Below are 22,983 nucleotides of genomic sequence, written 5' to 3'. Positions count from 1 at the left end.
TCAATAAAGAGAACCGGGCCGCTCGAATGACAACACACCACAAGAGTCATAAACCAGGAACGTCTATCTTGGAGGGTCTGTGGCACAGCATCTAAACCCATTTAACTCTCGACATAACTCTTGTCTTTCCCAATTCGACAAAACACCTGCACTACCTAACAATCTCTCGTACAGACAAACAAACTGTAAGTAAGGTCCCTGAAGATCAGACCCCATGTTCTGTTCTGTCCCGCCGTCATTTCAGGCACTTCAATTTCAACCCCTGCAAATCAGGTGACGGGCGGTTGTTGACTTTCAGTCTGTCCCCCTCCAAAAAAACGAACATGACCATTTGATCGTCCCTCACCCAAACCAAACAAACAAGGATCTAGGAACAAATAGAGTCCCTTGCCTGTTCTTACCTCACCCTGCCCTGCTTCGCTATTTTGGCAGTTGCTTCTTTGTTGCGCATGCTTGTTCCTCTGCAGATTTGGATTGGATTCACTAACCTTGCGCTGGGCTCTGCTCTATAGAAAGAACGACGCACTTCTGCATTGTTTCCTCTTGAACATCCACCCATTGCCCTTCACTCACGCGACAAAGCCTCTTCCCTCTATTTGATACCCGCAGTTCAATCCGCTGCTTTAAAACTCTGGTACGTTCAACTCACATTCCCTCGATTATCATCAAGCCAGTTCTTTGCTCCTGTTGAGCGTCTCGCGCGCTTATGAGAGCCCAACTAGAGCTATATATATGATGGATCCTCCTCGCCGCTCTCGTTTATTTCATAAGCTAATTACCCGCTTAGTCCGCTTTATAAAGCACAACAAGAAGAAACAACATCATCCACTCGAAAGATACCCCGTCTCGAGCTCTCCAGAATACACATTTTCACCCCCAAACATTACCATGGCTGAAGAAGAAGATTTTAGCTCCATACCCTTGGCGGACCGCTTCACTCACAAGGTTTGGAAGGTTAGAAAAGGAGCATATGAAGAAGCAACCAAGCAGTTCGAAAAGTCTCCCGACGAGTCCGATCCTTGTTTCCGACCATTTTTGAATGAGCCCGGCCTGTGGAACAAAGCAGTTCTCGATTCAAACGTCGCCGCTCAACAAGAAGCCGTCACCGCTCTATGCGCATTCCTCAAATATGGTGGACGAGACTGCTGTTTACGGACGCGAAACCAGACCATTACACCCATGGTCGAGAAGTGTCTGTCCTCCACACGTGCCGCGATCAAGCAAAATTCCATCGAAGCTTTGCTTTTGTATATTGAGCTCGATGTCGCTGGACCGGTCATTGAGGATATGCTCCCCGGTCTTTCCAACAAGGTTCCCAAGAACGTTGCTGCGACACTGAACGCCCTTACACAAATCTTCCACAACTATGGCTGCAAGGTCGTCGATCCCAAACCTGTGCTCAAAGCGCTCCCCAAAGCCTTCGGTGCTGCCGACAAGAACGTCCGTGCTGAGGCAACGAATTTGACAGTCGAACTTTACAGATGGCTCAGGGAGGCTATGAAGCCCATGTTTTGGGGCGAGCTCAAGCCTACCCAGCAGACCGATTTGGAAGCGCAGTTTGAGAAGATCAAGGCCGAAGGCCCTCCCAAGCAAGAACGACTCCTCCGATCGCAACAAGAAGCTCTCGACGCTGCTCCCGAAGGTGGCGAGGAGGGTGAGGAAGGCGAAGCAGAGGGCGAAGAGGTTGGCGAGGTGGACGCTTTCGATTTGGCTGAACCCCAGGACGTTAGCAAGAAGATCCCGCCCAACTTCAGTGATCTGCTCGCCTCCTCGAAGTGGAAGGACCGAAAAGAAGCAGTCGACGGTCTGCACCAGGCGCTCAACGTTCCTCGCATCAAGGAAACCGATTTCAACGAAGTGTGTCGTGGATTGGCCAAATGCATGAAGGATGCCAACGTTGCCGTCGTCACTCAAGCTGCTCTGTGTATTGAGGCTCTCGCAAAGGGCTTGCGAAAAGCCTTTGCCAAGTATCGCAGTATTGTGATGCAGCCCATCATGGATCGACTCAAGGAGAAGAAGGCTTCTGTCGCGGATGCTCTCGGCGCCGCTCTCGACGCTGCTTTCGCCTCCACCGATTTGACTGAGTGTCTTGAGGACATTACCACATACCTTGGAAACAAGAACCCCCAGGTAAAGGAGGGTACCATGAAGTTCTTGATTCGCTGCCTACGAAACACCCGAGATGTGCCCAGCAAGCCCGAGCAAGCTACCATCTGCGAGGCTGGAAAGAAGCTCTTGTCTGAGTCAAGCCCTGCTCTTCGAGATGGCGGTGCTGAGATTCTTGGTACCATCATGAAGATTATTGGCGAGCGTGCTATGACCCCTAACTTGGAAGGTCTGGATGACATCCGCAAGAACAAGGTCAAGGAATTCTTTGAGGCCGCCGAAGTTAAGGCAAAGGAAAAGCCTAAGCCCAAGGCGGCACCTGCACCTAAAGCGGCGCCTCCCAAGAAAGTCATGGGTGGAAAGAAGCCTATGGTCAAGAAGGCTGCTCCCGCTGCGGCTGCGGCTCCAGTAATGCCAGATGATACTCCTCCCACTCCTCAGCCAGCCGCTCGACCTGCTGCTGGCAAGCTCGGAAAGGCTTCACTTGGAGGATTGAAGGGACCCCAGAAGAGGACGCTTGGAGCTCCGGCGCCTGGCTCTCCTCGCCGAGCGCCCGCTGCCCCTGTCATGCCAGATGACGAGCCTGCGCCACCCGCTCAACCTCGTCTTGGTCTCTCCCGTGGACTTGCCGGACGCTCTCTCGCCAAACCTACTGCACCCTCACCTCCAGTTGCACCAGCCTCGCCGCCTCCATCTAGCGGTCTCACTGCTGTGGAGCGCGCCGAGATTGAGGAGCTTAGAGCAGCCAACGACCGGCTAACCCGTCAAGTTGATGAGATGCGACAAGAACGTAGCAAGTTCATGTCAGAGATTCAAGAGCTCAAGAACCAGAATGCTGGCCTGATTGAAGACCACACCCGAGACGTCTTGAGCATCAAGGCCAAGGAGACACAATTGGTCCGCGCGAGAAGCGATGCAGAGGCTACGGAACAGACCAATGACCGCCTGCGACGCGAACTTGAAAGACTTAAGAAGGCTTTGAGCCGCGCTGAAGGATTGGGCAGCTCTGGAAATGGTATGAACAGCCCCGGTCTTGCTTCTCCCACACACGATGATGTCTACCGAGACCATGGACCTCCCTCAATGAGCCGCCATAGAATGAGCGTCACCAGCAGTATGTCTGAAGAGAAGGAAAATGGCGAGCAGATGATTCCTCGTAACAAGCTTAGCCCTGAGATGCGATATGCCGGTAGCGCAAGCTCGTCCGGACGTGGATCTCCCGCACGAGGCTTTAGAAGTGCTGCATCATATCGCGACGACGACCATGCACCAGCGCCTTCTCAACGGCCTATGTCATCGCTGCCACAGCCTACTGGAGGTAATGGTGCCGAGAGCTGGAGAAGGGCAGCAGAGGTGACGAGTCAGCTGAAGGCCCGAATTGAACAGATGAAGGTATGTCAACCCAAGACTGACATTTGATGTGACGGAGACTGACCATCCACAGGCCAAGCAAGGGCTCGCTCGACCTTGAGAGCATTGTTAGAAACTCGGCGTGCAATAAAATTTTGTTCTAGTACTTTAACGATGATGATTTTTGGGAGGTTTACGGCGGAAAAGCTGGATGGGTACTCCTGGGACTGACACAGACGGTCCTGGTCAGGTTGCATTTTCACGGCGTTGGAAGTTGTGCCACCATCTGTCTTGAGTGTTTTCGCTTCTCTTCGAGGGTCTGATAGAATTACACATGGGCCAAGGCTGTGTTTGGGATTTTGCGAAGCAATACCCGCGGCGGGTCAGAGATACCTAGTTTTTTTAATGCATCGGGTTGGTGATTTGCTTCATATTACATACAGTACAGTATTCTTTCAACCGTGATGCCAGTCTTTGTCAAGTCAAACATAGTTTAAACGTCGTATCTTGTGGCATCAATTCATTAACCGACTAGTAAGAAATAAATACAGTAAATCCCAGAACTCCGTTATGATCGCTAAGCGCTTCAGCTCAACCTGGCCATTGTGACAGCAAGTTATTCCTTCTTGTCCTTCTCACCCTTGGATTTATCATCCTTCTTTTTGTCGGACTTGTCCTCCTTGTCTTCAGACTTGTCCTTCTTAACGTCCTTCTTATCATCCTTCTTGTCGGACTTTTGCTCGGAGTCGTCCTTTGACTCCTTGTCAGATAATTCCTCAGACTTCTCGTCCTTGTCAGACTTCTCTTCATCAGATTCGGCTTTCTTGTCCTCATCCTTGGACTCACCTTCGTCCTTCGACTCAGAGTCCTTATCTTCATTCTTGCCATCTTCCTTCTTCTCAGCATCCTTGTCCTTGCTCTCGCTCTTCTGCTCGCCCTTCTTATCACCCTCTTCAGAAGCCTTGCTCTTGTCGTCACCCTTCTTGACCTTGTCATCACCTTTACCATTCTTCTTCTTTCCCTTCTTCTCCTCTTCCTTCTTCTTCTTCTCTTCTTCCTTAGCCTTCTTTTCTTCCTCTTCCTTTTGCTTTCGTCGGCGAGCCTTCTCCTCAGCCTCTAGCTTCTCCCAGTTGGTGCTGTGATCAGCAATACCAGACCTGGCGAAGTTGTCGCTCAGACCCTTGGCAGTGATGGCATCGCCTTGCTTGATCTTGGCGCGGCCGATGAGGGAGATAAAGATAGCAAAGCCGACCATAGCTGTGAGAAGGAAACGGTATGAGCCGTACCATCGAGGTGCCCAACCCTTTGTCGCAGCGCGGGAGTCGGCAAAGTACAGGGCTACGAAAGCCATGAATTGAGATGTGAGAGCGTACTCTACGGGGAGCATAAGAGTTGGCCATGCGACGATAGAAGCTGCAAGGCCCATGCCATAGCGGAAACGGGTTCGTTCACGAAGGGGTTGCTTCTCAGCGTACTCGAGGCCCTGGTTCCAGTGATTAGCTCATACGCAGCCATTGTGAAGCTACAGACATACCCAGTGAATAGCGCCAAGGAAAGAGATGATGACGGCGCCGTATCCAAGCTGGAGAGGCTCAATTACGCTCAGCAGGTACTTGGCTGTTTCATGATCGATCATAATAGCATCGTAGAAGGTGTTGCCTGTAGGAATGGGCTTGTTCAAGTCCCAAGCGAGGAAGACGGTCGAAAGCGAAGTTCCCAGGTAGGGCAGTGTACCAGCCAAACCGAGGATGCTCGACTCGCGCGGAACATCTGTGAAGGTGAAGGTATCTTTGACAACGTCCTTTGAACTGTTAGAATCTTCGAATTGAGTGTTACGCTAGATTGAAGCTTACAATATCATGCTTGAGCTCGTTAGTCATGTCCTGATCAGCGCTCTTGGAGCCCTGTGCTGTAGAGGCAGCATTGGCGACTGAACTCTTAGATGAAACAACGCTTGGGTTGGATTGGAGGAGCTCTTGTCCCCGCTTGCGCTCAGCTTCAATGTCAATGGGCTGCTTGGGCGGAGGAGGATTCTCGTCGTCGGATTTGCTAGAGTATACGGCGCGCTGTTGACGCAAAAGAGGCGCAATCGATGCACGGGGGAGGAATTGCGAAGCTCTATTGGAAGAAGCTCTCGAGGCAATGCCCCAAAGGGAGCGAGATGAGGTACGGAACATTGTCAATGTGATGGAGTAGAGTTCAATTAGAAGCACGCGAGTAACTGCTGCAACCAGACCAAGCTGATTTCATCTGATAATCGAAAAGGTATAAAAAGAGAAAAGAGTTGGAATGAAAGGACCAGCTAAAGCTGAAATACCATGAAGATCGGTGTTTCAATGGAGACAGCACAATCATGGAAGCTTCCTGTTATTCCAAGATCTTGGAGCTATCTACGTAATGGCTTGTTTGCTACGGTTCCCTTAGTAATTGTTTGTACCTGGCACTGGAACTGGAAATTGGGGAAATAGAATTTCTGCTTGTCACACGTAGAGACAGTCCCGTCCGGCCCGGGAGAGGAGACCAAGCCGTTCATGGATGTGCCCTTTTGTTCTGCCTTTGTTGTCACGCCTACATCATCGCGATGGACGTGAAGCTATGTCGTGACGTCATAAGAGTTGTATTTTGGTGGAATACATAGCTCTAGACCCCAGGTGGGCAGCCATTTATAAATACGCCAATCAGAAGTGGACCTTGAAAATGGAAATAGTTTCTGGAATCGGTAATGATGAGAAGAGGGAATGTATAGATAGCCAAACCTTCTATAGTATTGTTGATATCGATAAAACACCTTAGTCATGATGTTTTACAGATCAGCTCTGCCAAGTCATTGTCCAGAAGATCTTCCATGATGCCCCACCAAAAGTGCCCTGTGCTTTGATGTGCTCCAGGGCCAGGTCCAGCTGTTGGCAGCTCTAAATTCTGCGGTAGGTACCCGACCACGTTGGAACGTAGAAAATAAAGCCACCATCAATTCAAAGCCAATTCGGTACTTGCTCCTCCACCACAATTATCACCAAATAACAAGTACCTCTGACAGCATCGTCATACACGCCACACCATTCCCCAAAACCGCTGCTTCCCACTTTTGCTCCGGGCCCAGCTGCGTCACTCACTCACTCACAGCCCGACACGAAACCCACCTTTTCAATATCTCCTCCATCACCGAGTTTCGTCCATCTTTGTTACTCCAGAGGCATAATCGATAATACCCTCAACCACCGAATCCCGCTTTTCCCCTCTATCCCCCCAAAAAACCTCAAGGGGAAATACCTTCGATACTGCCTCGAGTGTAACCCCGCTCTACAAAGTCCTAGACCTCACGCACGTTCACGCCCGAGGATAGCAGTCGCTTCACCGATCGAGCCTCGCATGGCACCCGTGTCAACAACCACACGCCGACAGATGAGTCCTTGATAAAAACAAATAACACGAACCCTACCTTTCCCTCCCCGGCCCGGGTTACGGCCACAACACCGCCAGAATGCTCGAAGGTCTCGTCGCTGGCCTGCTTAACCGGTTCCTGGGCATGTATGTCAAGAACTTCGACCCAGCCCAGTTGAAAGTCGGTATCTGGTCCGGCGATGTTAAGCTCCGCAACCTCGAGCTGCGCCGCGAGGCACTCGACCAGCTCAAGCTTCCCATAAATGTCATGGAGGGTCACCTCGGTGAGCTTACACTCGTCATTCCCTGGTCAAACCTGCGCGGTGCACCTGTCAAGGTCTTTATCCAGGATGTCTTTCTTCTTGCCAGCCCAAAGGAAGAGGCTGAGTACGATCAGGACGAGGAAGATCGCAGGAAACAGCGCCTCAAGATGGAGAAGCTTGACAGTGCTGAGTTGCTCAAGGAGAGGAACCAGGAAGGTTTAAGTCAGGAGGAGCAGAAGAAGAGCCAGAGTTTTACACAGAGCCTGGTGACAAAGATCGTGGACAATCTCCAAGTCACGGTCAAGAACATACACATTCGATACGAAGACTCCATCTCAGCACCAGGGCATCCATTCGCCCTTGGTGTCACTCTCGAGGAGTTTAGTGCCGTCAGTACTGACGGTCAGTGGAAGCCTACTTTTATCCAAGACTCTAACACAGTCACCCACAAGCTGGCTACCTTGGGTGCTTTGGCTGTGTACTGGAATACTGATTCCACTCTTCTCGGAACTGGCCGAGAGGCTTCAACCTCTTCGGAAGAATTAATGCCACATGACGAAATGGTAGCGAAGTTTAGAGAAATGATTGGCAAAGATGCGCAAGAGAATGCAAACCATCAGTTCATCCTCAAGCCCGTCAACGGTCAAGCAAAGATCGAGCTCGACAAGTCGGGAGATATCAAGGTACCCAAGTTCAAGGCCAACTTACTATTCGAGGAAATTGGCCTTGTTCTTGATGACGATCAATATCGAGACGCTTTGATGATGGTCGATCTGTTCCATTACTTCATTCGACACCAGGAATACAAACGCCTACAACCAAAGAATGTCCGACCCAAGGAAGATCCCCGTGCTTGGCTCGAGTTTGCAGGTAACGCTGTGTTATCAAAGATTCACGAACGCAACCGTAAATGGTCATGGGACTACTTCCGCGAGCGACGGGATGATCGAAAACGATATATCGAGCTGTTCAAGAAGAGAAAACAAGGCCATCAGATGTCTGCCGAGGAAACTGATGAGATCAATGCTCTCGAATGGAAGCTTACATACGAGGATCTGCGATTCTGGCGATCCTTGGCCCGCAACCAGCTCAAGAAGGAGAACGCTGAAGCTCTCAAGAACCAACCCCAACAACAGCAACAGCAACAGCAAGGCTGGATCTCCTGGGTGTGGGGCTCAAAGCCTCAAGAAAAGATTGAACAGAATGAAGAGAACACACAGATGACCGAGGAGCAGCGACAAGAACTCTACGAGGCCATCGATTGGGACGAGAAGAACGCTATCGCCGATGAAGTCGATGTCCCCCGTGAGGCTATCAAGATGTGCATCGAGACGTCCCTGAGCACGGGCAGCTTCACACTCAAGAAGAGTCCTCACGACCACGCCGCGGACCTCCTCAGTCTACACTTTGATGTCTTCAAAGCCAAGATGTTGCAGAGGAAGGATTCAGTGCTTGCTAATGTCAGCCTCGGTGGCCTTCGCGTCAACGATGGCACAACACCAGACTCTGTCTACCCTGAGATTGTCCGAGTCAAGGATGCACCGACTGACAAGCAGCGTAAGCGACTGTCGTTGGCCGAACTCGAGCAGCCTGAGGAAGACCCCTTCTTCCAGTTTGAGTTTGAGCAGAATCCTATTGAGCGCGAGGGTGACATTGCTGTGGTCGGCAAGATGAAGCCTCTTGAGGTTATCTGGAACCCCAACTTTGTTGTTGGTATCGCCGACTTCTTCAGACCGCCTGAGCGTCACATGGAGTCTATCACCGCCCTCATGGAGAGTGCTGGTGCGACCGTTGAGAGCATTCGTGAGCAGACTCGAGCGGGTCTCGAGTTCGCCCTGGAGGAGCATAAGACGATCAACGCTGAGTTAGATCTCCAAGCACCTCTAATTATTGTGCCTGTCAGCATCACCACCGAGAACTCTACATGTTTGATTGTAGACGCCGGTCACATCCATGTCAACAGTGAATTAGTTGATCAAAGCACGATGAAGGAGATCCAGTCGAAGCAAAAACAGACATACAGCGACGAAGATCTCAAACGACTCGAGTCCGTCATGTACGACAAGTTTATTGTCAAATTGACGTCGACACAAGTACTCATCGGACCCTCGGTTGAGGACACCAAAGCTCAATTGGTTGAGAAAACAGATGAAGCTCATCTCCATGTTGTTGAGCGAATCAATGTGGACTTCATTGTCGAGACCTCCATCCTACCAAAGGCTCCCAACTTGACCAAGTTCAAGGTCTCAGGACATCTGCCAATGCTTCACGCCACCGTCTCCGACACCAAGTATAAGAATCTCATGAAGGTTATTGATGTGGCTATTCCCAAGTTTGGCGGGCCTGCACCAAGATTGGAGGAACGCAAGGAGCCCTCTCGTCCTCGTCTTAAGAGCAACTCATCCAACCGATCACGAAGAAAGTCTCAGCGCGAGCGAAGACAGTCCACTCCTTTCCCATTTATGCAATCGGAAACCGCTGTTGTGCTCGATGATATGGATGAAGACGACGATGACTTTGAGGATGCCCCAGATGGCGGTGACGCTGAGCAACTCCAAGTTCAGCAACGTATCTTTGAGTTCAAGTTCAAGGTTGATACCCTCAAGGGTTCACTTTACCGAAGTGACCCTGATGGACAGAAGCCTGACGCATTGCTTGTCGAATTAGTGGCCGAGCGATTCGACCTGGAGTTTTATACCAGACCCTTCGACATGGTAGCAGATGTTTCACTTGGCTCTGTCACTGTCGATGACTTTGTGGACAATCCTTCTGCTGAATTCAAGTCGATAATCTCGTCTGGTGACAGCGAGGATCTCAAAGAGGGCCGCAGCTTGGTTCACGTCAAGTTTGTCAAGGTCAACCCCTTGTCTCCCGAGTTCATGCCCGTGTATGAGGGTGTAGAGACCAACATCAACGCTGTCATATCCACAATCAACCTGGTCGTTACCAGAAAGACACTGCTCACGCTACTGGACTTTATCCTCATCACTTTTACGAATAACGAAGACGAGTCGAATAATAATAACAAGGCTATAATGGATGATGATGACGATTCGGAGAGCGTCGATACTGCTGTCGCGGTCGTCAATGCGCCCTCCGTAAACTCCAACACAGGGTCTATTCGTGTCAAGGTTGACTTGAAGAGTATCAGACTGATCCTCAATAACGATGGAATCCGTCTCGCTACGTTGTCCTTCAACAAGGCTGACGCCGGTATCTTCCTCCGAGGCAAGACAATGCGTATTTCGGCTCGACTTGGTGATCTTTCACTTGTTGACGACGTTAATCTCGGTGTCTCAGAGGATTCACATCTTCGAAAGCTCGTGACCATCCAAGGAGATGACCTGGCAGACTTCCGCTATGAGACTTTCGACTCTTCCAACCCCAAGGCCTACCCAGGATATGACAGCTCGGTCTTCCTCCGTGCTGGTTCCGTCAAGGTAAACTTTGTGGAGGAGCCATTCCGCAAGATCATCGACTTCTTGGTCAAGTTTGGCAAGATGCAGGCCCTTTACAATGCTGCACGCCAAGCTGCTATGAACCAGGCCAATCAGTTACAACAGAGCCCAAGTCGCTTCAAGTTCGACGTTGTTGTCAACACTCCCATCGTTGTGTTCCCTAGAGTGCAACAGCCAGGTCAGACTGAGAGAGATGTCGTCACTGCCTACCTTGGTGAGATCTACGCTCAGAACAAATTTACCCCTCTGGACGACAGCGAGAACTCGGATATTGCCATGAAGCTGTCTGCTGGTATTCGCAACATCAGGCTCACTTCTGACTTCCACTACGCTGGCGGAGATTCAGAGGAGCTTGAAATGATTGACCATGTCGACCTCGGCTTCAACATCACATATGCTGAGCACAAGTCTGGTGTCAAGAGGCCAGAGACCGAAATAGAAGGAACGATGTCTGACTTTAATCTACGACTTACTCAGTACCAAGTCAAGTTCCTTCTAGAGATCTCCAGGTCTGTGCCTGCAGCATTCGCCGGCGAAGGTAACGACAACGAAGAAGAGGCTGCCAAGGCCGTTGACGAGGGCACTCTACAGCGCGCTCGCACAATCAACAGCGAGGACAAGTCTGGCGAAGACCAGAGCCTTATTGATCTTGGGCCCGAGCTTGGCTCTGTTGACAAAGAATGGACTAAACTCGACCTTGTTTTCCGAGTCAACACGATTGGTCTCGAATTGATCAATGCACCGGAGAATGAGCCCGTTCACGACATTGCGAGGTGCAGCCTGTCTCGATTCTCGCTTGATGACACAAAGGTCAAGACGAGGATGCTCTCCGATGGTTCACTTGAGGCAGAGCTGCTTATCCGATCTTTCACGATCTATGATAGTCGGCCACGCGAGACAAACAAATTCCGCCGTATCATGTCATCGATGAACAAGGACGTTCAACAACTGATGGCCAGTGTCACGATGTCCGGCGGCAAGGAAAAGAGCTTGATTGCCATGGCTACTATCGATAGTCCACGAGTGATCTTTGCCCTCGACTATCTCTTCGCTATCGGGGGATTCGCCACGGAGGCGTTGACAGTCGACGAGGGTAGCCCAATGGATGACGAGAGTATCACTGAGACGACACCTGACGGATCCGACACCGAGTCCATGCAAGTCTCTTATGCCGGCAATGCCTCGCGTCCCCGGTCGCAAATCTCGCGGCAACAGAGCGAAGAGGTCACTCAAAAACAAGAAAAGAAGGAGTCTGCGATGAGTATTGCTTTCCGCGTCAATCTCGTTGACGCGCAGGTCATTCTGATCGCCAATCCCTTGACATCAAGCTCCGAGGCGATTGTCCTGTCTATTCGACAGATGCTTCTCTCAAAACAGCATGCCCTGACTTTCCAGATTTCCGAAATCGGCATGTTCCTATGTAGAATGGACAAGTTCGAGACGTCTCGTCTTCGCATCATTGATGACTTTTCTGTCCAATTGAGCATGGATAGCTCCAAGCCTCATACTACCGACATCCACGTGGACATTGAACCACTTGTCTTGCGCGTGTCACTTCGCGATATTCTCCTTGTTAGTCGGATTGTTACCAGAGCGAGCGAGCTGTCTGGCAACGAGCCTAAACAAATTAAAGAGACTCCTGCTGAGCAGAAGGCAAGAGAACTGCGCCACGCTGGGATGAAGCAACGATCTGCCAGTGGGCGAGGCCAGTCTACCATCGCTGGACGAAGCAAGGTGACTGCAACTTCTCACGCTGTTACCCATCCCGATAACAAGGGGAAAACTCCAGAGCAAGTCGCCCAAAAGAACTACGAGACGCTGTCCGCAACTGTGGATGGCATCCGTGTTGTTCTCATTGGCGACGTACACGAACTTCCAATCCTTGACTTGGGCATCAAGAACTTTACTGCATCCGCTGAGAATTGGTCGTCCAACCTCAAGGCCGAGACTGCCATTGACCTGTACTCCAATGTCTACAACTTTGCCAAGTCCAGTTGGGAACCTCTTCTTGAGCCATGGCAAGTTGGCTTCGGTGTAGCCAAGGATCCTATCTCAGGACTGTTGTCCGTTGACGTCGCTTCCAAGAAGGTCTTCGATGTGACCATTACCACTGCTTCAATTGCTCTAGGTTCTAAGACGTACCAGTACCTTACATCCAATGAGGATGTGCTGGACAAGCCACGTGGTGTTGAATCACCTTACCGCATCAGGAACTACACTGGCTTTGATGTTGTCGTGCACTCTAAGAGTCCTACCAGCGACGAGCCTATCAATCTCCGCTTGGAGGATGGCAAGGAAGCCCCCTGGAGTTTTGAGCATTGGGAGAAGATGCGTGAGAACCTTCTCACTGAATCGAACCAGAACTACGTCTCTATTCAGTTGGAGGGCAGTGGTTTCGATCCTGTTAAGAACGTGAGAATCAACCGAGAAGGAGAATCTCTGTATGGTCTCCGCCCCAAGGCTGATGTTCTCCATCGTCTCTGTGTTGAGGTCGAGTTGGGCACCGATAACATCAAGTATGTGACCTTCAGATCTCCACTCCTCGTGGAAAATGCTACAGAGATCCCAGTCGAGCTCGGTATCTTTGATGTACAGGAGGGACATCTACTCAAGATTGAGAAGATTGCACCTGGTGACGCTCGGCCCGCTCCTGTGGGTGCGGTGTTTGAGAAGCAAGTCATTATCCGACCAGATGGTGGGTTCGGCTATCAGTGGAGTACCGATCATCTGTTCTGGAGAGACATGCTTAAAAGGCCTACGAAACAGGTTGTATGTAAGGGGGAGAATGGCGATCCGTTCTACTTTCAGGTCCATGCCCGTTTTGACAAGGGCAACCCATTGACCAAGTGAGTTTTCTAACCCCCGATGGATGTAATGATACTGACAAATGCAGGCAATACCCATACATGAAGGTCAAGCTCTCTGCACCAGTCACGCTCGAGAATCTGCTTCCATACGATTTCAAGTATCGCATCTATGATAAGAACACCAAGAAAGACTGGACCAACTTCTTGCGAAAGGGAGGTGTCAGCCCTGTCCATGTTGTTGAGCTTTCACACCTTCTGCTTCTCAGTGTCGATATGCAAGATACAGTGTTCAAAGCGAGTGACTTTGCTATCATCAACTCAGGCACGAATGAAGAATTCCGCAAGGAGTATAAGCTTGTGGTCAAGGATGACAAGGGATTACCGCTCCATCTTTCACTACATCACTTCAAGATCCCCAACAGTGGAGGTGCTTCCAAGATCACAGTGTTCAGCCCGTACGTTGTGTTAAATAAGACTGGCGTCGACGTCCAGGTCCGCGCCAAGAGCTTCTTGCAACAAGCCAAGCCAGCGGCGGGTCAATTCCCTCTTATGGATACATCTGATCGAGAGCGACCTAAGGCTCTGCCCTTCATGTTTTCGTATGGCAATGATGACCACCGAAATCGAGCTCTTCTCAAGATTGCCGACTCGGAATGGAGCAAGCCTCAAAGTTTCGATGCTATCGGCAGTACCACTGAGGTTGTGTTGAACTCGGCGACCAAGGACAAGGAGATCCATGTGGGCGTTACTGTCGAATCTGGTGAAGGCAAGTACAAGCTCACCAAGGTTGTTACAATTGCTCCGCGCTTCGTTCTACACAATAAGATGGATGGAGAAATTCTTGTTCGAGAATCAAGCTCCTCTGGCTATCTCACCCTTAGCGACGGTGCTCTGCAACCTCTGCACTTCATGCAAAAGTCCAAGGTCAAGCAATTGTGTCTCTGCTACCCTGGTGTCAACAACCAATGGACCTCTCCATTCAATATTGCGGACATTGGCACAACATATGTCAAGATCGCCAAGGCAGGACAGCGACAGAACCTTGTCAAGGTCGAGGTTCTGATGGAGAACTCTACAGTCTTCTTGAACCTGAGCATGGAGAAGAAGAACTGGCCATACTCGATGCGCAACGAGAGTGATGTTGAGTTCATGTTCTGGCAAGCCAATCCCAGTGTTGACGAAGATGGCGATGAGGACCGCAGTGGATGGCGCTTGATAAGATATCGTCTCCCGCCTCGCAGCATCATGCCATATGCTTGGGATTTCCCTGCTGCCAAGTTCCGCGAGATCATTATCTCTGCAAACGGCAAGGAGCGCCATGTCAAGCTGGCTGAGATCGGTAACCAGATTCCGATGAAGTTCCATACTTCGTCTGGGGCTCCTAAGATTGTCGATATCAATGTTGCTGCCGATGGACCGAAGCAAACCCTTATTCTCAGCAACTTCCGAGCCAGCAAGAGTATGTACAAGCCCAAGGCATTGGCTAGGACCAATACCGGCCCCGAGGCCTTTGAGGTCAAGGATCAAGATACAGGTGCTACATTCCGCGCGCAGCTCAAGCTGGCCGGTATTGGTGTTTCCCTGGTGAACGCTCAAATGAAGGAACTTGCCTACCTGACTTTCCGCGATGTCCAACTGCGATACAGCGACTCGCCTTTGATCCAGACAATCTCGATGGCTATCAAGTGGATCCAGATCGACAATCAATTGTACGGTGGCATTTTCCCTATGGTCCTTTACCCCAGTGTTGTGCCAAAGAAGGCGCAGGAGGTTGAGGCTCATCCATCGCTGCACGCCATGGTCAGTCGTGTCAAGGACGATTCGTATGGTGTGCTGTATGTCAAATACGCGACTATTCTGCTGCAGGAAATGACCATTGATCTGGACGAGGACTTTGTGTTTGCGCTACTTGACTTCTCAAACGTGCCTGGTGCTAGCTGGACAGAGGTTGACGCTTCTGGCAAGCTGTGCGACGAGGATCTTGACATTCCTGAGCCATCAGGCCAGCCAGCTGGTCAAGATATCTACTTTGAGGTTCTCAACATCCAGCCCATGCAGCTCAACTTGAGTTTCATGCGCACAGAGCGTGTCAACGCTGAGGACAAGACATCGTCGCGCAACCCCATCATGTTCTTCCTCAACGTCATGACCATGGCTGTCGGAAACGTCAACGATGCGCCGCTTCGGTTCAATGCGCTTATTCTGGACAACGTGAGGGTGACTACAGCGGTACTTATCCAGAACTTCTCAAGCCACTACAGCCAGGAGGTAATGTATCAGATCCACAAGATTCTGGGATCTGCCGATTTCCTCGGAAACCCTGTGGGTCTGTTCAACAGTATCTCGTCGGGTGTGACAGATGTGTTCTACGAACCGTACCAGGGCTTGATCTTGTCGGATAAGCCTGAGGAGTTTGGTCTGGGCATCGCCAAGGGTGCCGCTTCATTTGCCAAGAAGACGGTGTTTGGCTTCAGTGACAGTTTCTCCAAGTTTACAGGCAGTCTCAGTAAGGGACTTGCCGCGGCGTCACTGGACAAACAATTCCAGGACCGCCGTCGGATCACAAGGGCTCGCAACAGGCCGAAGCACGCCTTGTACGGTGTGACTGCTGGCGCGAACAGCTTTATCACAAGTGTTGCGTCAGGCGTTGGTGGCCTTGCACGTAAACCTCTAGAGGGCGCCGAACAGGAGGGTGCTCTGGGTTTCTTCAAGGGTGTCGGCAAGGGCATGATAGGACTGGCTACCAAGCCGGCGGTTGGTGTACTTGACATGGCAAGCAATGTCAGTGAGGGTATTCGCAACACTACAACAGTGTTTGATGGTCAAGAATTGGATCGCACACGATATCCACGATACATTCCACAAGATGGCATCGTGCGCCCTTACAACCCGCGGGAAGCTCTCGGCCAATACTGGCTGAAGCAAGTAGACAACGGGCGATACTTTGACGAGCAATACATTGGACATCTCGAGCTACCCAAAGAAGATATGGTCGTCATGGTCACATATGCTCGGATCTTGCTGATCCGGTCGCGGCGTCTGACGAGCGAGTGGGACGTCCCTCTGAAGGATGTCCAGACTATCGCAAAGGAGCGGACGGGTGTGAGCCTGGCTTTGAGGGGAGGAGCTAATGGGCCGTTTATTCCTATTGGGGAGGGCAGTGAGAGGGGGTTCCTGTACAAGATGATTGGGGTTGCGGTTGAAGAGTTTAATAGGAGGTTTAGAAGTGGAGAGTAAAAGGAGGATACATTGTATGAGGGTTGTTGTTGTAATAGGCAGTAGTGCGATGGAGTTTGGAGTATTGATAGATTGTATTTAATAAGAACACGATGTACATGAATGAAGCATCGCGATATCTACAATTGTGACCGATAGAAATGTTGACTACGCCCAATTCCGTCATGGCTGAGAATTTACACTCGTCGAGATAGAGACCGTAGAAGTGTGTCTCGTCGTTTCGAAATTCATCGTCTACGCGGAAGATGGAACGGACAGCGACCCGAGACGCGAATGTCTTCATGGACACAGAAGACATGAGCCGGCGCGACATATCAAGCTTATTGACACGAATTGTAGCGACCGAGGTAACCGTAAATGAGGCCGGGCCGTCGCTCTCTTTCGGCTGCGCTTAGTAATGGCACATCGGCCAGACAGATTGTTTTGGGCTGATGAACCGAATACAAACAGGAGAAGAGGTCGAGGCGATGCTATCGTTTACGGTTGTTTTAGCTTGTTGTAATGAATCGGCGTACTCGGTAGTGAGAGTGGGATAGCCTGTTATCAGTGAAGCGAAAGTCAAAAAGAGGTCATCGTGATCGCACATGCGAAGTGCAACTCGGCAAAGTTGGGATGGAAGAGGACAAGAGAGGAGGGGAGATAGGGAGATGCCATATAAGGCAAGGACAAAAGAGACATGTGATGTATGGAGAGAAGCGATTAGCAGATTAACGAAAGATGAAGTAGATCCAATGCATGCACTCTCGAAATTGAGGGGAAGTGTCAGTGTCAGTGTCAAACCCACGACAACGGTCGTCTTTGATAGAGGCTGACGGGCGGGCCAGACCGAGATATCAACGGAGATGGCCGACAATCACTGCGACATGCAAGACGACTATATCTTTCACGGAAGGAGACGAATGAGTTGATCCATGTCTATCTCGCTGACATGTGTGTGCTACAGTATCATTTGCAGATACATAGCATACCCCAGGCCTCGGAAGATGGTGTGAAGGGGAGGGGGGAAGGGGCCCGGCGTTAGCTGAAGCTGGGGAAAGGGAGAGTAGGCTATCAGAATCCCTGTCTATGCATGTCGATAAGCTCAAGCAAGACAAGCTACGGACTGGGGGTTGGTGACAAGAGGAGATGAGTGGTTGTTGTTGTTACATAACGAGGCGGGCGGCTCTTTCGAAGCTGTAAGCCAAGAACAGAATGACCTACCTAAAGAGTGATAGTGCCATTTCGGGCGTGAAAAAGGTGAAACTGAATTGGGACTTGGATTAAACATTAGGGAACGGGTGTGGCTTTGGGTGGAGAGAGATCGGAGATTCAGACAAGAAACAGGCTTGGTCTTGAAGTCTAGATTGTATGTATTTACATACACAGATTATAGATATCAGCTCTTACTCTTATCTTGAGTAAGCATAGATAGGGCCAGTCTGTATCAGTTACAGGCCGGGGAACAATATCCAAAAGGTCGACCGAGAGGCCAAGCTACACAAGTTCCCTGTAATGAATCGAGCAACTTTGTCTGATTGGGCAATGAGAGAGCGGGTGGTGGGCAAAGGGACCTCCGAGCTATGCCAAACACGAGCGTCTTGTCCGTTTGTGGAGACTACGTCAGTGGAGAAGACGAACCCGAGCTTTTGCAAACGTTCCAGCAACCTTCTAGATTAGGGATAGTACACGCCGAGGTTTAGGCCGGGGGTGGCGACGACAGATACTCTCAGAGGATCAAGATACAGAATAGTTACCGAGGATGAGGGACTGAATACAGAGACAGTTGAGTATAGAGACGAGGAGAGAATTCTCGGTGAGAAGAGGTAGTACTGCTGTCACAGATACTGTTACATTAATGTAGTGCATCTCTATTCTTCCGATCGTGCAACAACACCAATATAGAACTTGTAAGGCATCTCCGAAATATATGGACCCCAACTGATAAGCTCACAGTCCAGATCCCTCGACATCCTTGTTCTCGTTCTTGTCCTCGTGCTCACCTCCTCAAAAAAAAGATCGTCGTCTGAACAAACATTGGCTAGTCTGGGGTTTAATTGAACCAACAGGCCAATCTACATGCCTCTGTAGATAATGAACCATGCACGCCCCTTCTAAACTCTAGTGTTACACTCCCTGGAGGCGAAAAAAAAAATAAAGATGGGTTCAAAAAGTCAAGGCATCCCCAGATAAAAAAAAATTGGTCGACCCACGAAGATCGTATCTCTTCTGTCAGTTCAGTCTGCTCCATCGTCTGACTCCATTCTCAAGCCGGTCTCCAGTTTTGAGGGCTAGACATCTCTTTTTTTGCTGAACAAAAGCCCTTGTCTTCTCAGGGTCCTTGGTTCTCTCGCTTCTTTCTCTTGTGCTTCACTGCTCAAGCTGTTGAAGCTCCGAGGTCTCACCTCTAAATTCATACCCTTTCTTTTTTATATACCCCAATTATAGCGCTTGGGTTGAGATTTAGTGAGAGACAGTCACAATGGCAGACTCAAACATCCACCATAATCCAGACCCAGCTCTCGAGCCCTCCCACCAACACCACCACCAACATCATCACCACTCTCCCCGCGTCGACGCCCCCGGCCACGATGATCCCGTCTACACAACCGGCACCACAGACGCGCCCGGCGTAGTCCCTCCCCAGCGCCACTCCCACGAGATGGAGAAGGAGAAAACAGGCGTGCATACTCCTCCTGACTACAGCGACCACGAGAAGCACGAAGCTGGCGTCGTTGACGAATCCGCCCGCGCAAACTCCCACTCTGAGGGCCCCGCTGTCGTCGGCTGGCGCAGGCGTCTCGGCCCTGTATATCGCTACCGCCGCCCTATAATCCACCTCTTCATCTTCTGCCTCTTCACCGGCTGGTGGATCGCCTCTCTCGTGCTGCACCGCGACGACAAGAACTGGGTTGTCCCGTTCCTCTTGTGGCTCGCCATCACTCTCCGTCTCATCTTCTTCCACGTCCCTAGTCGCTATGTCTCCAACATCATCAAGAAGGTCTGGCTCAACACCGCTGTCAGGGTGTACGACCTCATCCCCGCGCATCTGCGCACGCTCGCTGGCGCTACCGTCACTGTAGCTGCTATCCTCATCGGCGCTTTTGTCTCGGAGGAGGTCGCTGACAATACCCGTGAGAACCGCGCCGTTAGTCTTTTCGGCATGGTGGTGTTTTTGTTCATTCTCTGGGCTACGAGCAAGGATCGCAAGCGCATCAACTGGCGCACTGTCATTGGCGGCATGCTCACGCAGTATGTTATCGGTCTGTTTGTGCTGCGAACGTCGGTCGGATACGACATCTTCCGCTTCATCGCCGACCGCGCTGCTGATCTTCTGGGCTTTGCTAAAGCTGGTGTTGCGTTCCTGACGAGCGAGGACGTCGCCAACACGGGCAACTTCTTCTTCGGTGTCATTCCCGCCATCATCTTCTTCATCTCCCTTGTGCAGGTCCTCTACTACATCGGCTTCGTCCAGTGGTTCATCGTCAAGTTCGCTACCTTTGTCTTCTGGGGTCTTGGAGTCTCAGGTGCTGAGGCTGTCGTCGCTGCTGCTACACCCTTCATCGGTCAGGGAGAGTCAGCTATGCTTGTCCGTCCCTTCGTTCCTCACATGACCAAGGCCGAGCTTCACCAGATCATGACCTGTGGTTTCGCCACCATCTCTGGATCTGTGCTTGTCGGCTACATTGGTCTCGGTCTCAACCGCGAGGCTCTTGTGTCATCCTGCATCATGTCCATCCCCGCTTCTCTGGCTATCTCCAAGATGCGATATCCCGAGACTGAGGAGACTCTCACAGCTGGTCGTGTAGTCATCCCCGATGATGATGAGCACAAGGCCGAGAACGCCCTCCACGCCTTCGCTAACGGTGCTTGGCTCGGAATCAAGATCGCCGGTACTATTGTCTGCTCTCTTCTCTGCATTATTGCTCTGGTCGCTTTCATCAACGGTCTCTTGACCTGGTGGGGACGATACCTCAACATCAACGATCCCACTCCTCTTACTCTCCAGCTCATTCTCGGATATCTTCTCTTCCCCGTGTCTTTCCTCCTCGGTGTATCCCGCACCAACGGAACCAACAGCACAGGCGACATCCTCCCCGTCGCCAAGCTCATTGCCGAGAAGATCATCACCGTACGTTTCTCCTCCTACTTCTTACTCTTGACCAGATACTGACACATTCTAGAACGAGTACAAGGCCTTCTCTCTCCTCACAAACCCCTCCCCCGAGAACAACGAATTCTACGGCCTCTCCCCCCGCTCCCAGCTCATCGCCACCTACGCCCTCTGCGGTTTCGGCAACATTGGCTCTCTCGGTATCCAGATCGGTATCCTCAGCCAGCTCGCCCCCTCTCGCGGCGGTGATGTTGCCAAGCTTGCTGTCTCGGCTCTCATCTCTGGTGTTCTCGCCACTCTCACCTCTGCCAGTGTCGCTGGTCTCGTCGTCACCAATCAGCTTTCGAGTTTCGGCCAGAACGCTTCCTCATAGTCGGATATGATGATGATGAAAATGTAAGAGAATGAGGAAAGATGTGTGTGTAAGAGAAAAATGTTTGAAGGGTCGATGATTATGTCGATATGCTATACTACACTATACTATTTACAAATGCTATATTGAAGACCACGAGATGGTACTAATTCACATCACTTGTCTACCGTGAGCTCACTCCGAATCTGCTACACTCGTTTTCACTACACCATCCTCCGTCTCACATTTCCATTGTCCTACGCACTTACATCGTCACTCATAACTGAAAACTTTGACGACATCACTGAACCACAGTCGTCCGAGGCACAGGCCATTTCATCATACCACAAAACACCAAGCGGGGTCACCTAGAATTTTCGTAGATCTCTCATGGCATGAGCATAATCAGATACGGTTACCGAAATCAGGCGCATTGGCCCATCATCGTCTGATCGACAGATAAGCGGACCGAACCACCGGAGATGCCAACTCCCAGTGGATTGGTACTCATAAGCGACATAGGGGTGTCTATAGACGACATGACTATAGCTGATGGCATGCATGAAGACCAAGAGAGGGTGTGATACAGGTATGCGTGTTCGTGATCTACTTAAATTAAGTTGGTATCGACTATTTATTAACCGTAATCATCATATCCACATATTTCCTCATCCTCATCCTTCATCTTCACCCCCCTAACTATTCTGCTTCACCAACTTTTTAAACTCCTTCGACGTCCTACTACTCGATCCATCACCCCTACTCGACTCCCCATCCTTATCCGACCCCCTCTCCTTCTCTTTCTCCTTCTCCTCCTCCTCCTTCTTCTTCTTCATATGCTTTATAGCATCCTGCGTCAGCTCCTGTCTGTCCAACAGCTCCCACACGTCCTTCTTTCGCGTCTTGCGATCGCCGATGCTGATGAGCAGACCAGCTGTGATGTTGCAGGTTATGCTCACACAGAGGATCACGGTGGTCAGCGCGAAGGGACGCGTATGGTAGTCGATGCCCCAGGTACATGCGCCGAGGGATATTTGCAGGCAGGAGTGGCAGTCGAGGAGGATGACAATGGCGATGAGGTATCTTTGGGGGAAGGCGAAGTGGGTGAATGTCTCGTTGGGTTTGTAGAAACTATGTGATTTGGCCATTTTCTTCTGATGGTGCTGCAGACTCTTGAACTGAGCGAACGTCAGAGCTGGCATGTCCGAATCGGGACTGTTGGACTTGGCGCCTTCTAAATCAACAGTCTCAGGGCTTTCAGGTTGCGGTTGAGGCTGGTTATCGATCGTGCCGACCGTTCCGTCTCTCTCAGGGTTATAGTCCTGAGCTTCGAGGAGAGCACGAGCCTGATGGCCCGTCAAGTGCGAATGCTCCGGATTCGTAGACACGCCCGGCGGAACACGCTTCTTCTGTAGTCTATTCCTTGGTTTCTTTCCCTGCTCAGCTCTCTTGATCAATCGCGAGAAGCGCCAGATGAAGAACATGTGGTATGTATCGACTGCTCGGAAGGGCGCGAGGCCGTCGCCCATGACGGCGAAGAGCGCGACGAGAACGCTGTCGATGACGTGGATTGCGTAGACTTGCTTCTCGCCTACGTAGATCCAGCCGATGAGGAAGAGAACCCAAGCGAGACCGAAGAGCGTGATGAGTGTGGCGTAGAGAGTGACGAGGAAACCGAGGGGACGTCTGACGTATTGGCCGAAACCCTTCATGCGACGCTTGAAGCGCGCACGGCGAGAGTGCAGCATATGGCGAACGTGATCATCCAACTCGGCCTTTTCCTCTGGTGTCCAGCCATCAAGGTTCGTTCCATGTGGAAGCGCCGCGTAGTGCGAGTCTGTTAGACGCGAAGTGATAGTGTTGCTTCGTTGTGGAAGACGAGGCTCATCCTCTTCTTCCGCTTCCGCTTCTGCAATCGGTGGTATCGTAGCGGTGTCTT

At 50.9% G+C, this 22,983-nt stretch overlaps 5 protein-coding genes across 8 annotated transcripts in view; 3 read left to right on the top strand and 2 right to left on the bottom strand.

Annotated features, from left to right (window-relative positions):
* The first annotated feature begins 105 nt into the window (after positions 1-105).
* FVEG_03247 (hypothetical protein) lies at positions 106-4,018 on the top strand. 2 transcript variants are annotated; one of them, XM_018890861.1, is made up of 4 exons: positions 106-185; positions 513-634; positions 788-3,498; positions 3,551-4,018. In XM_018890861.1, exons 3-4 carry the CDS (start codon positions 889-891, stop codon positions 3,575-3,577), a joined length of 2,637 nt encoding a protein of 878 aa, XP_018747261.1. In that variant the 5' UTR covers positions 106-185; positions 513-634; positions 788-888; the 3' UTR covers positions 3,578-4,018. The 2 variants fall into 2 exon arrangements, with proteins under 2 accessions (XP_018747261.1, XP_018747260.1); XM_018890860.1 differs by lacking the exon at positions 106-185 and having other exon boundaries at positions 299-634.
* Positions 3,908-6,178, bottom strand: FVEG_03248 (hypothetical protein). Of its 3 annotated transcripts, none has more exons than XM_018890863.1 (4): positions 5,310-6,035; positions 4,991-5,257; positions 4,303-4,939; positions 3,917-4,255 (listed from the first exon to the last, which is right to left on the bottom strand). In XM_018890863.1, the coding sequence occupies exons 1-4, from the start codon at positions 5,631-5,633 to the stop codon at positions 4,251-4,253; spliced, it is 1,233 nt and encodes a 410-aa protein (XP_018747263.1). In that variant the 5' UTR covers positions 5,634-6,035; the 3' UTR covers positions 3,917-4,250. The 3 variants fall into 3 exon arrangements, with proteins under 3 accessions (XP_018747262.1, XP_018747263.1, XP_018747264.1); XM_018890864.1 differs by having other exon boundaries at positions 3,917-4,237; XM_018890862.1 differs by having other exon boundaries at positions 3,908-4,939; positions 5,310-6,178.
* Positions 6,179-6,458: 280 nt separating this feature from the next.
* On the top strand, positions 6,459-16,739 carry FVEG_03249 (hypothetical protein). Its single transcript, XM_018890865.1, has 2 exons — positions 6,459-13,404; positions 13,452-16,739. The coding sequence occupies exons 1-2, from the start codon at positions 6,938-6,940 to the stop codon at positions 16,600-16,602; spliced, it is 9,618 nt and encodes a 3,205-aa protein (XP_018747265.1). The 5' UTR covers positions 6,459-6,937; the 3' UTR covers positions 16,603-16,739.
* A 1,993-nt stretch (positions 16,740-18,732) lies between these two features.
* FVEG_03250 (CNT family concentrative nucleoside transporter) lies at positions 18,733-21,236 on the top strand. The gene is made up of 2 exons (XM_018890866.1): positions 18,733-20,710; positions 20,763-21,236. Exons 1-2 carry the CDS (start codon positions 19,061-19,063, stop codon positions 21,063-21,065), a joined length of 1,953 nt encoding a protein of 650 aa, XP_018747266.1. The 5' UTR covers positions 18,733-19,060; the 3' UTR covers positions 21,066-21,236.
* A 110-nt stretch (positions 21,237-21,346) lies between these two features.
* FVEG_15223 (hypothetical protein) overlaps positions 21,347-22,983 on the bottom strand; it is a gene marked incomplete at its 5' end in the record, with an annotated part of 2,916 nt that continues 1,279 nt past the window's right edge. Inside the window, one exon of the mRNA XM_018904349.1 lies at positions 21,347-22,980. Within this exon, the coding sequence (XP_018747267.1) occupies positions 21,740-22,980 (1,241 nt within the window). The 3' untranslated portion in view covers positions 21,347-21,739. The remainder of the gene's footprint in view (positions 22,981-22,983) is intronic.

The sequence above is a fragment of the Fusarium verticillioides genome, chromosome 5 (assembly GCF_000149555.1).
Source record: "Fusarium verticillioides 7600 chromosome 5, whole genome shotgun sequence".
NCBI classification, from domain to species: domain Eukaryota; kingdom Fungi; phylum Ascomycota; class Sordariomycetes; order Hypocreales; family Nectriaceae; genus Fusarium; species Fusarium verticillioides.
The sequence above is the reverse complement of the archived record's forward strand: the minus strand, read 5'-3'. Positions and strand labels throughout refer to the sequence as shown.

Excerpts from the sequence above, each read along its gene's own strand:
- FVEG_03247 (XM_018890861.1), top strand. The coding sequence starts at position 889 with ATGGCTGAAGAAGAAGATTTTAGCTCCATACCCTTGGCGGACCGCTTC. Across the intron at positions 3,499-3,550 it reads CCCGAATTGAACAGATGAAG|GCCAAGCAAGGGCTCGCTCG; the intron begins GTATGTCAACCC and ends GACCATCCACAG.
- FVEG_03248 (XM_018890862.1), bottom strand. The coding sequence starts at position 5,633 with ATGTTCCGTACCTCATCTCGCTCCCTTTGGGGCATTGCCTCGAGAGCT. Across the intron at positions 5,258-5,309 it reads ACGAGCTCAAGCATGATATT|GACGTTGTCAAAGATACCTT; the intron begins GTAAGCTTCAAT and ends AACAGTTCAAAG. Across the intron at positions 4,940-4,990 it reads TCCTTGGCGCTATTCACTGG|GGCCTCGAGTACGCTGAGAA; the intron begins GTATGTCTGTAG and ends CACTGGAACCAG.
- FVEG_03250 (XM_018890866.1), top strand. The coding sequence starts at position 19,061 with ATGGCAGACTCAAACATCCACCATAATCCAGACCCAGCTCTCGAGCCC. Across the intron at positions 20,711-20,762 it reads TTGCCGAGAAGATCATCACC|AACGAGTACAAGGCCTTCTC; the intron begins GTACGTTTCTCC and ends GACACATTCTAG.
- FVEG_03249 (XM_018890865.1), top strand. The coding sequence starts at position 6,938 with ATGCTCGAAGGTCTCGTCGCTGGCCTGCTTAACCGGTTCCTGGGCATG. Across the intron at positions 13,405-13,451 it reads AAGGGCAACCCATTGACCAA|GCAATACCCATACATGAAGG; the intron begins GTGAGTTTTCTA and ends TGACAAATGCAG.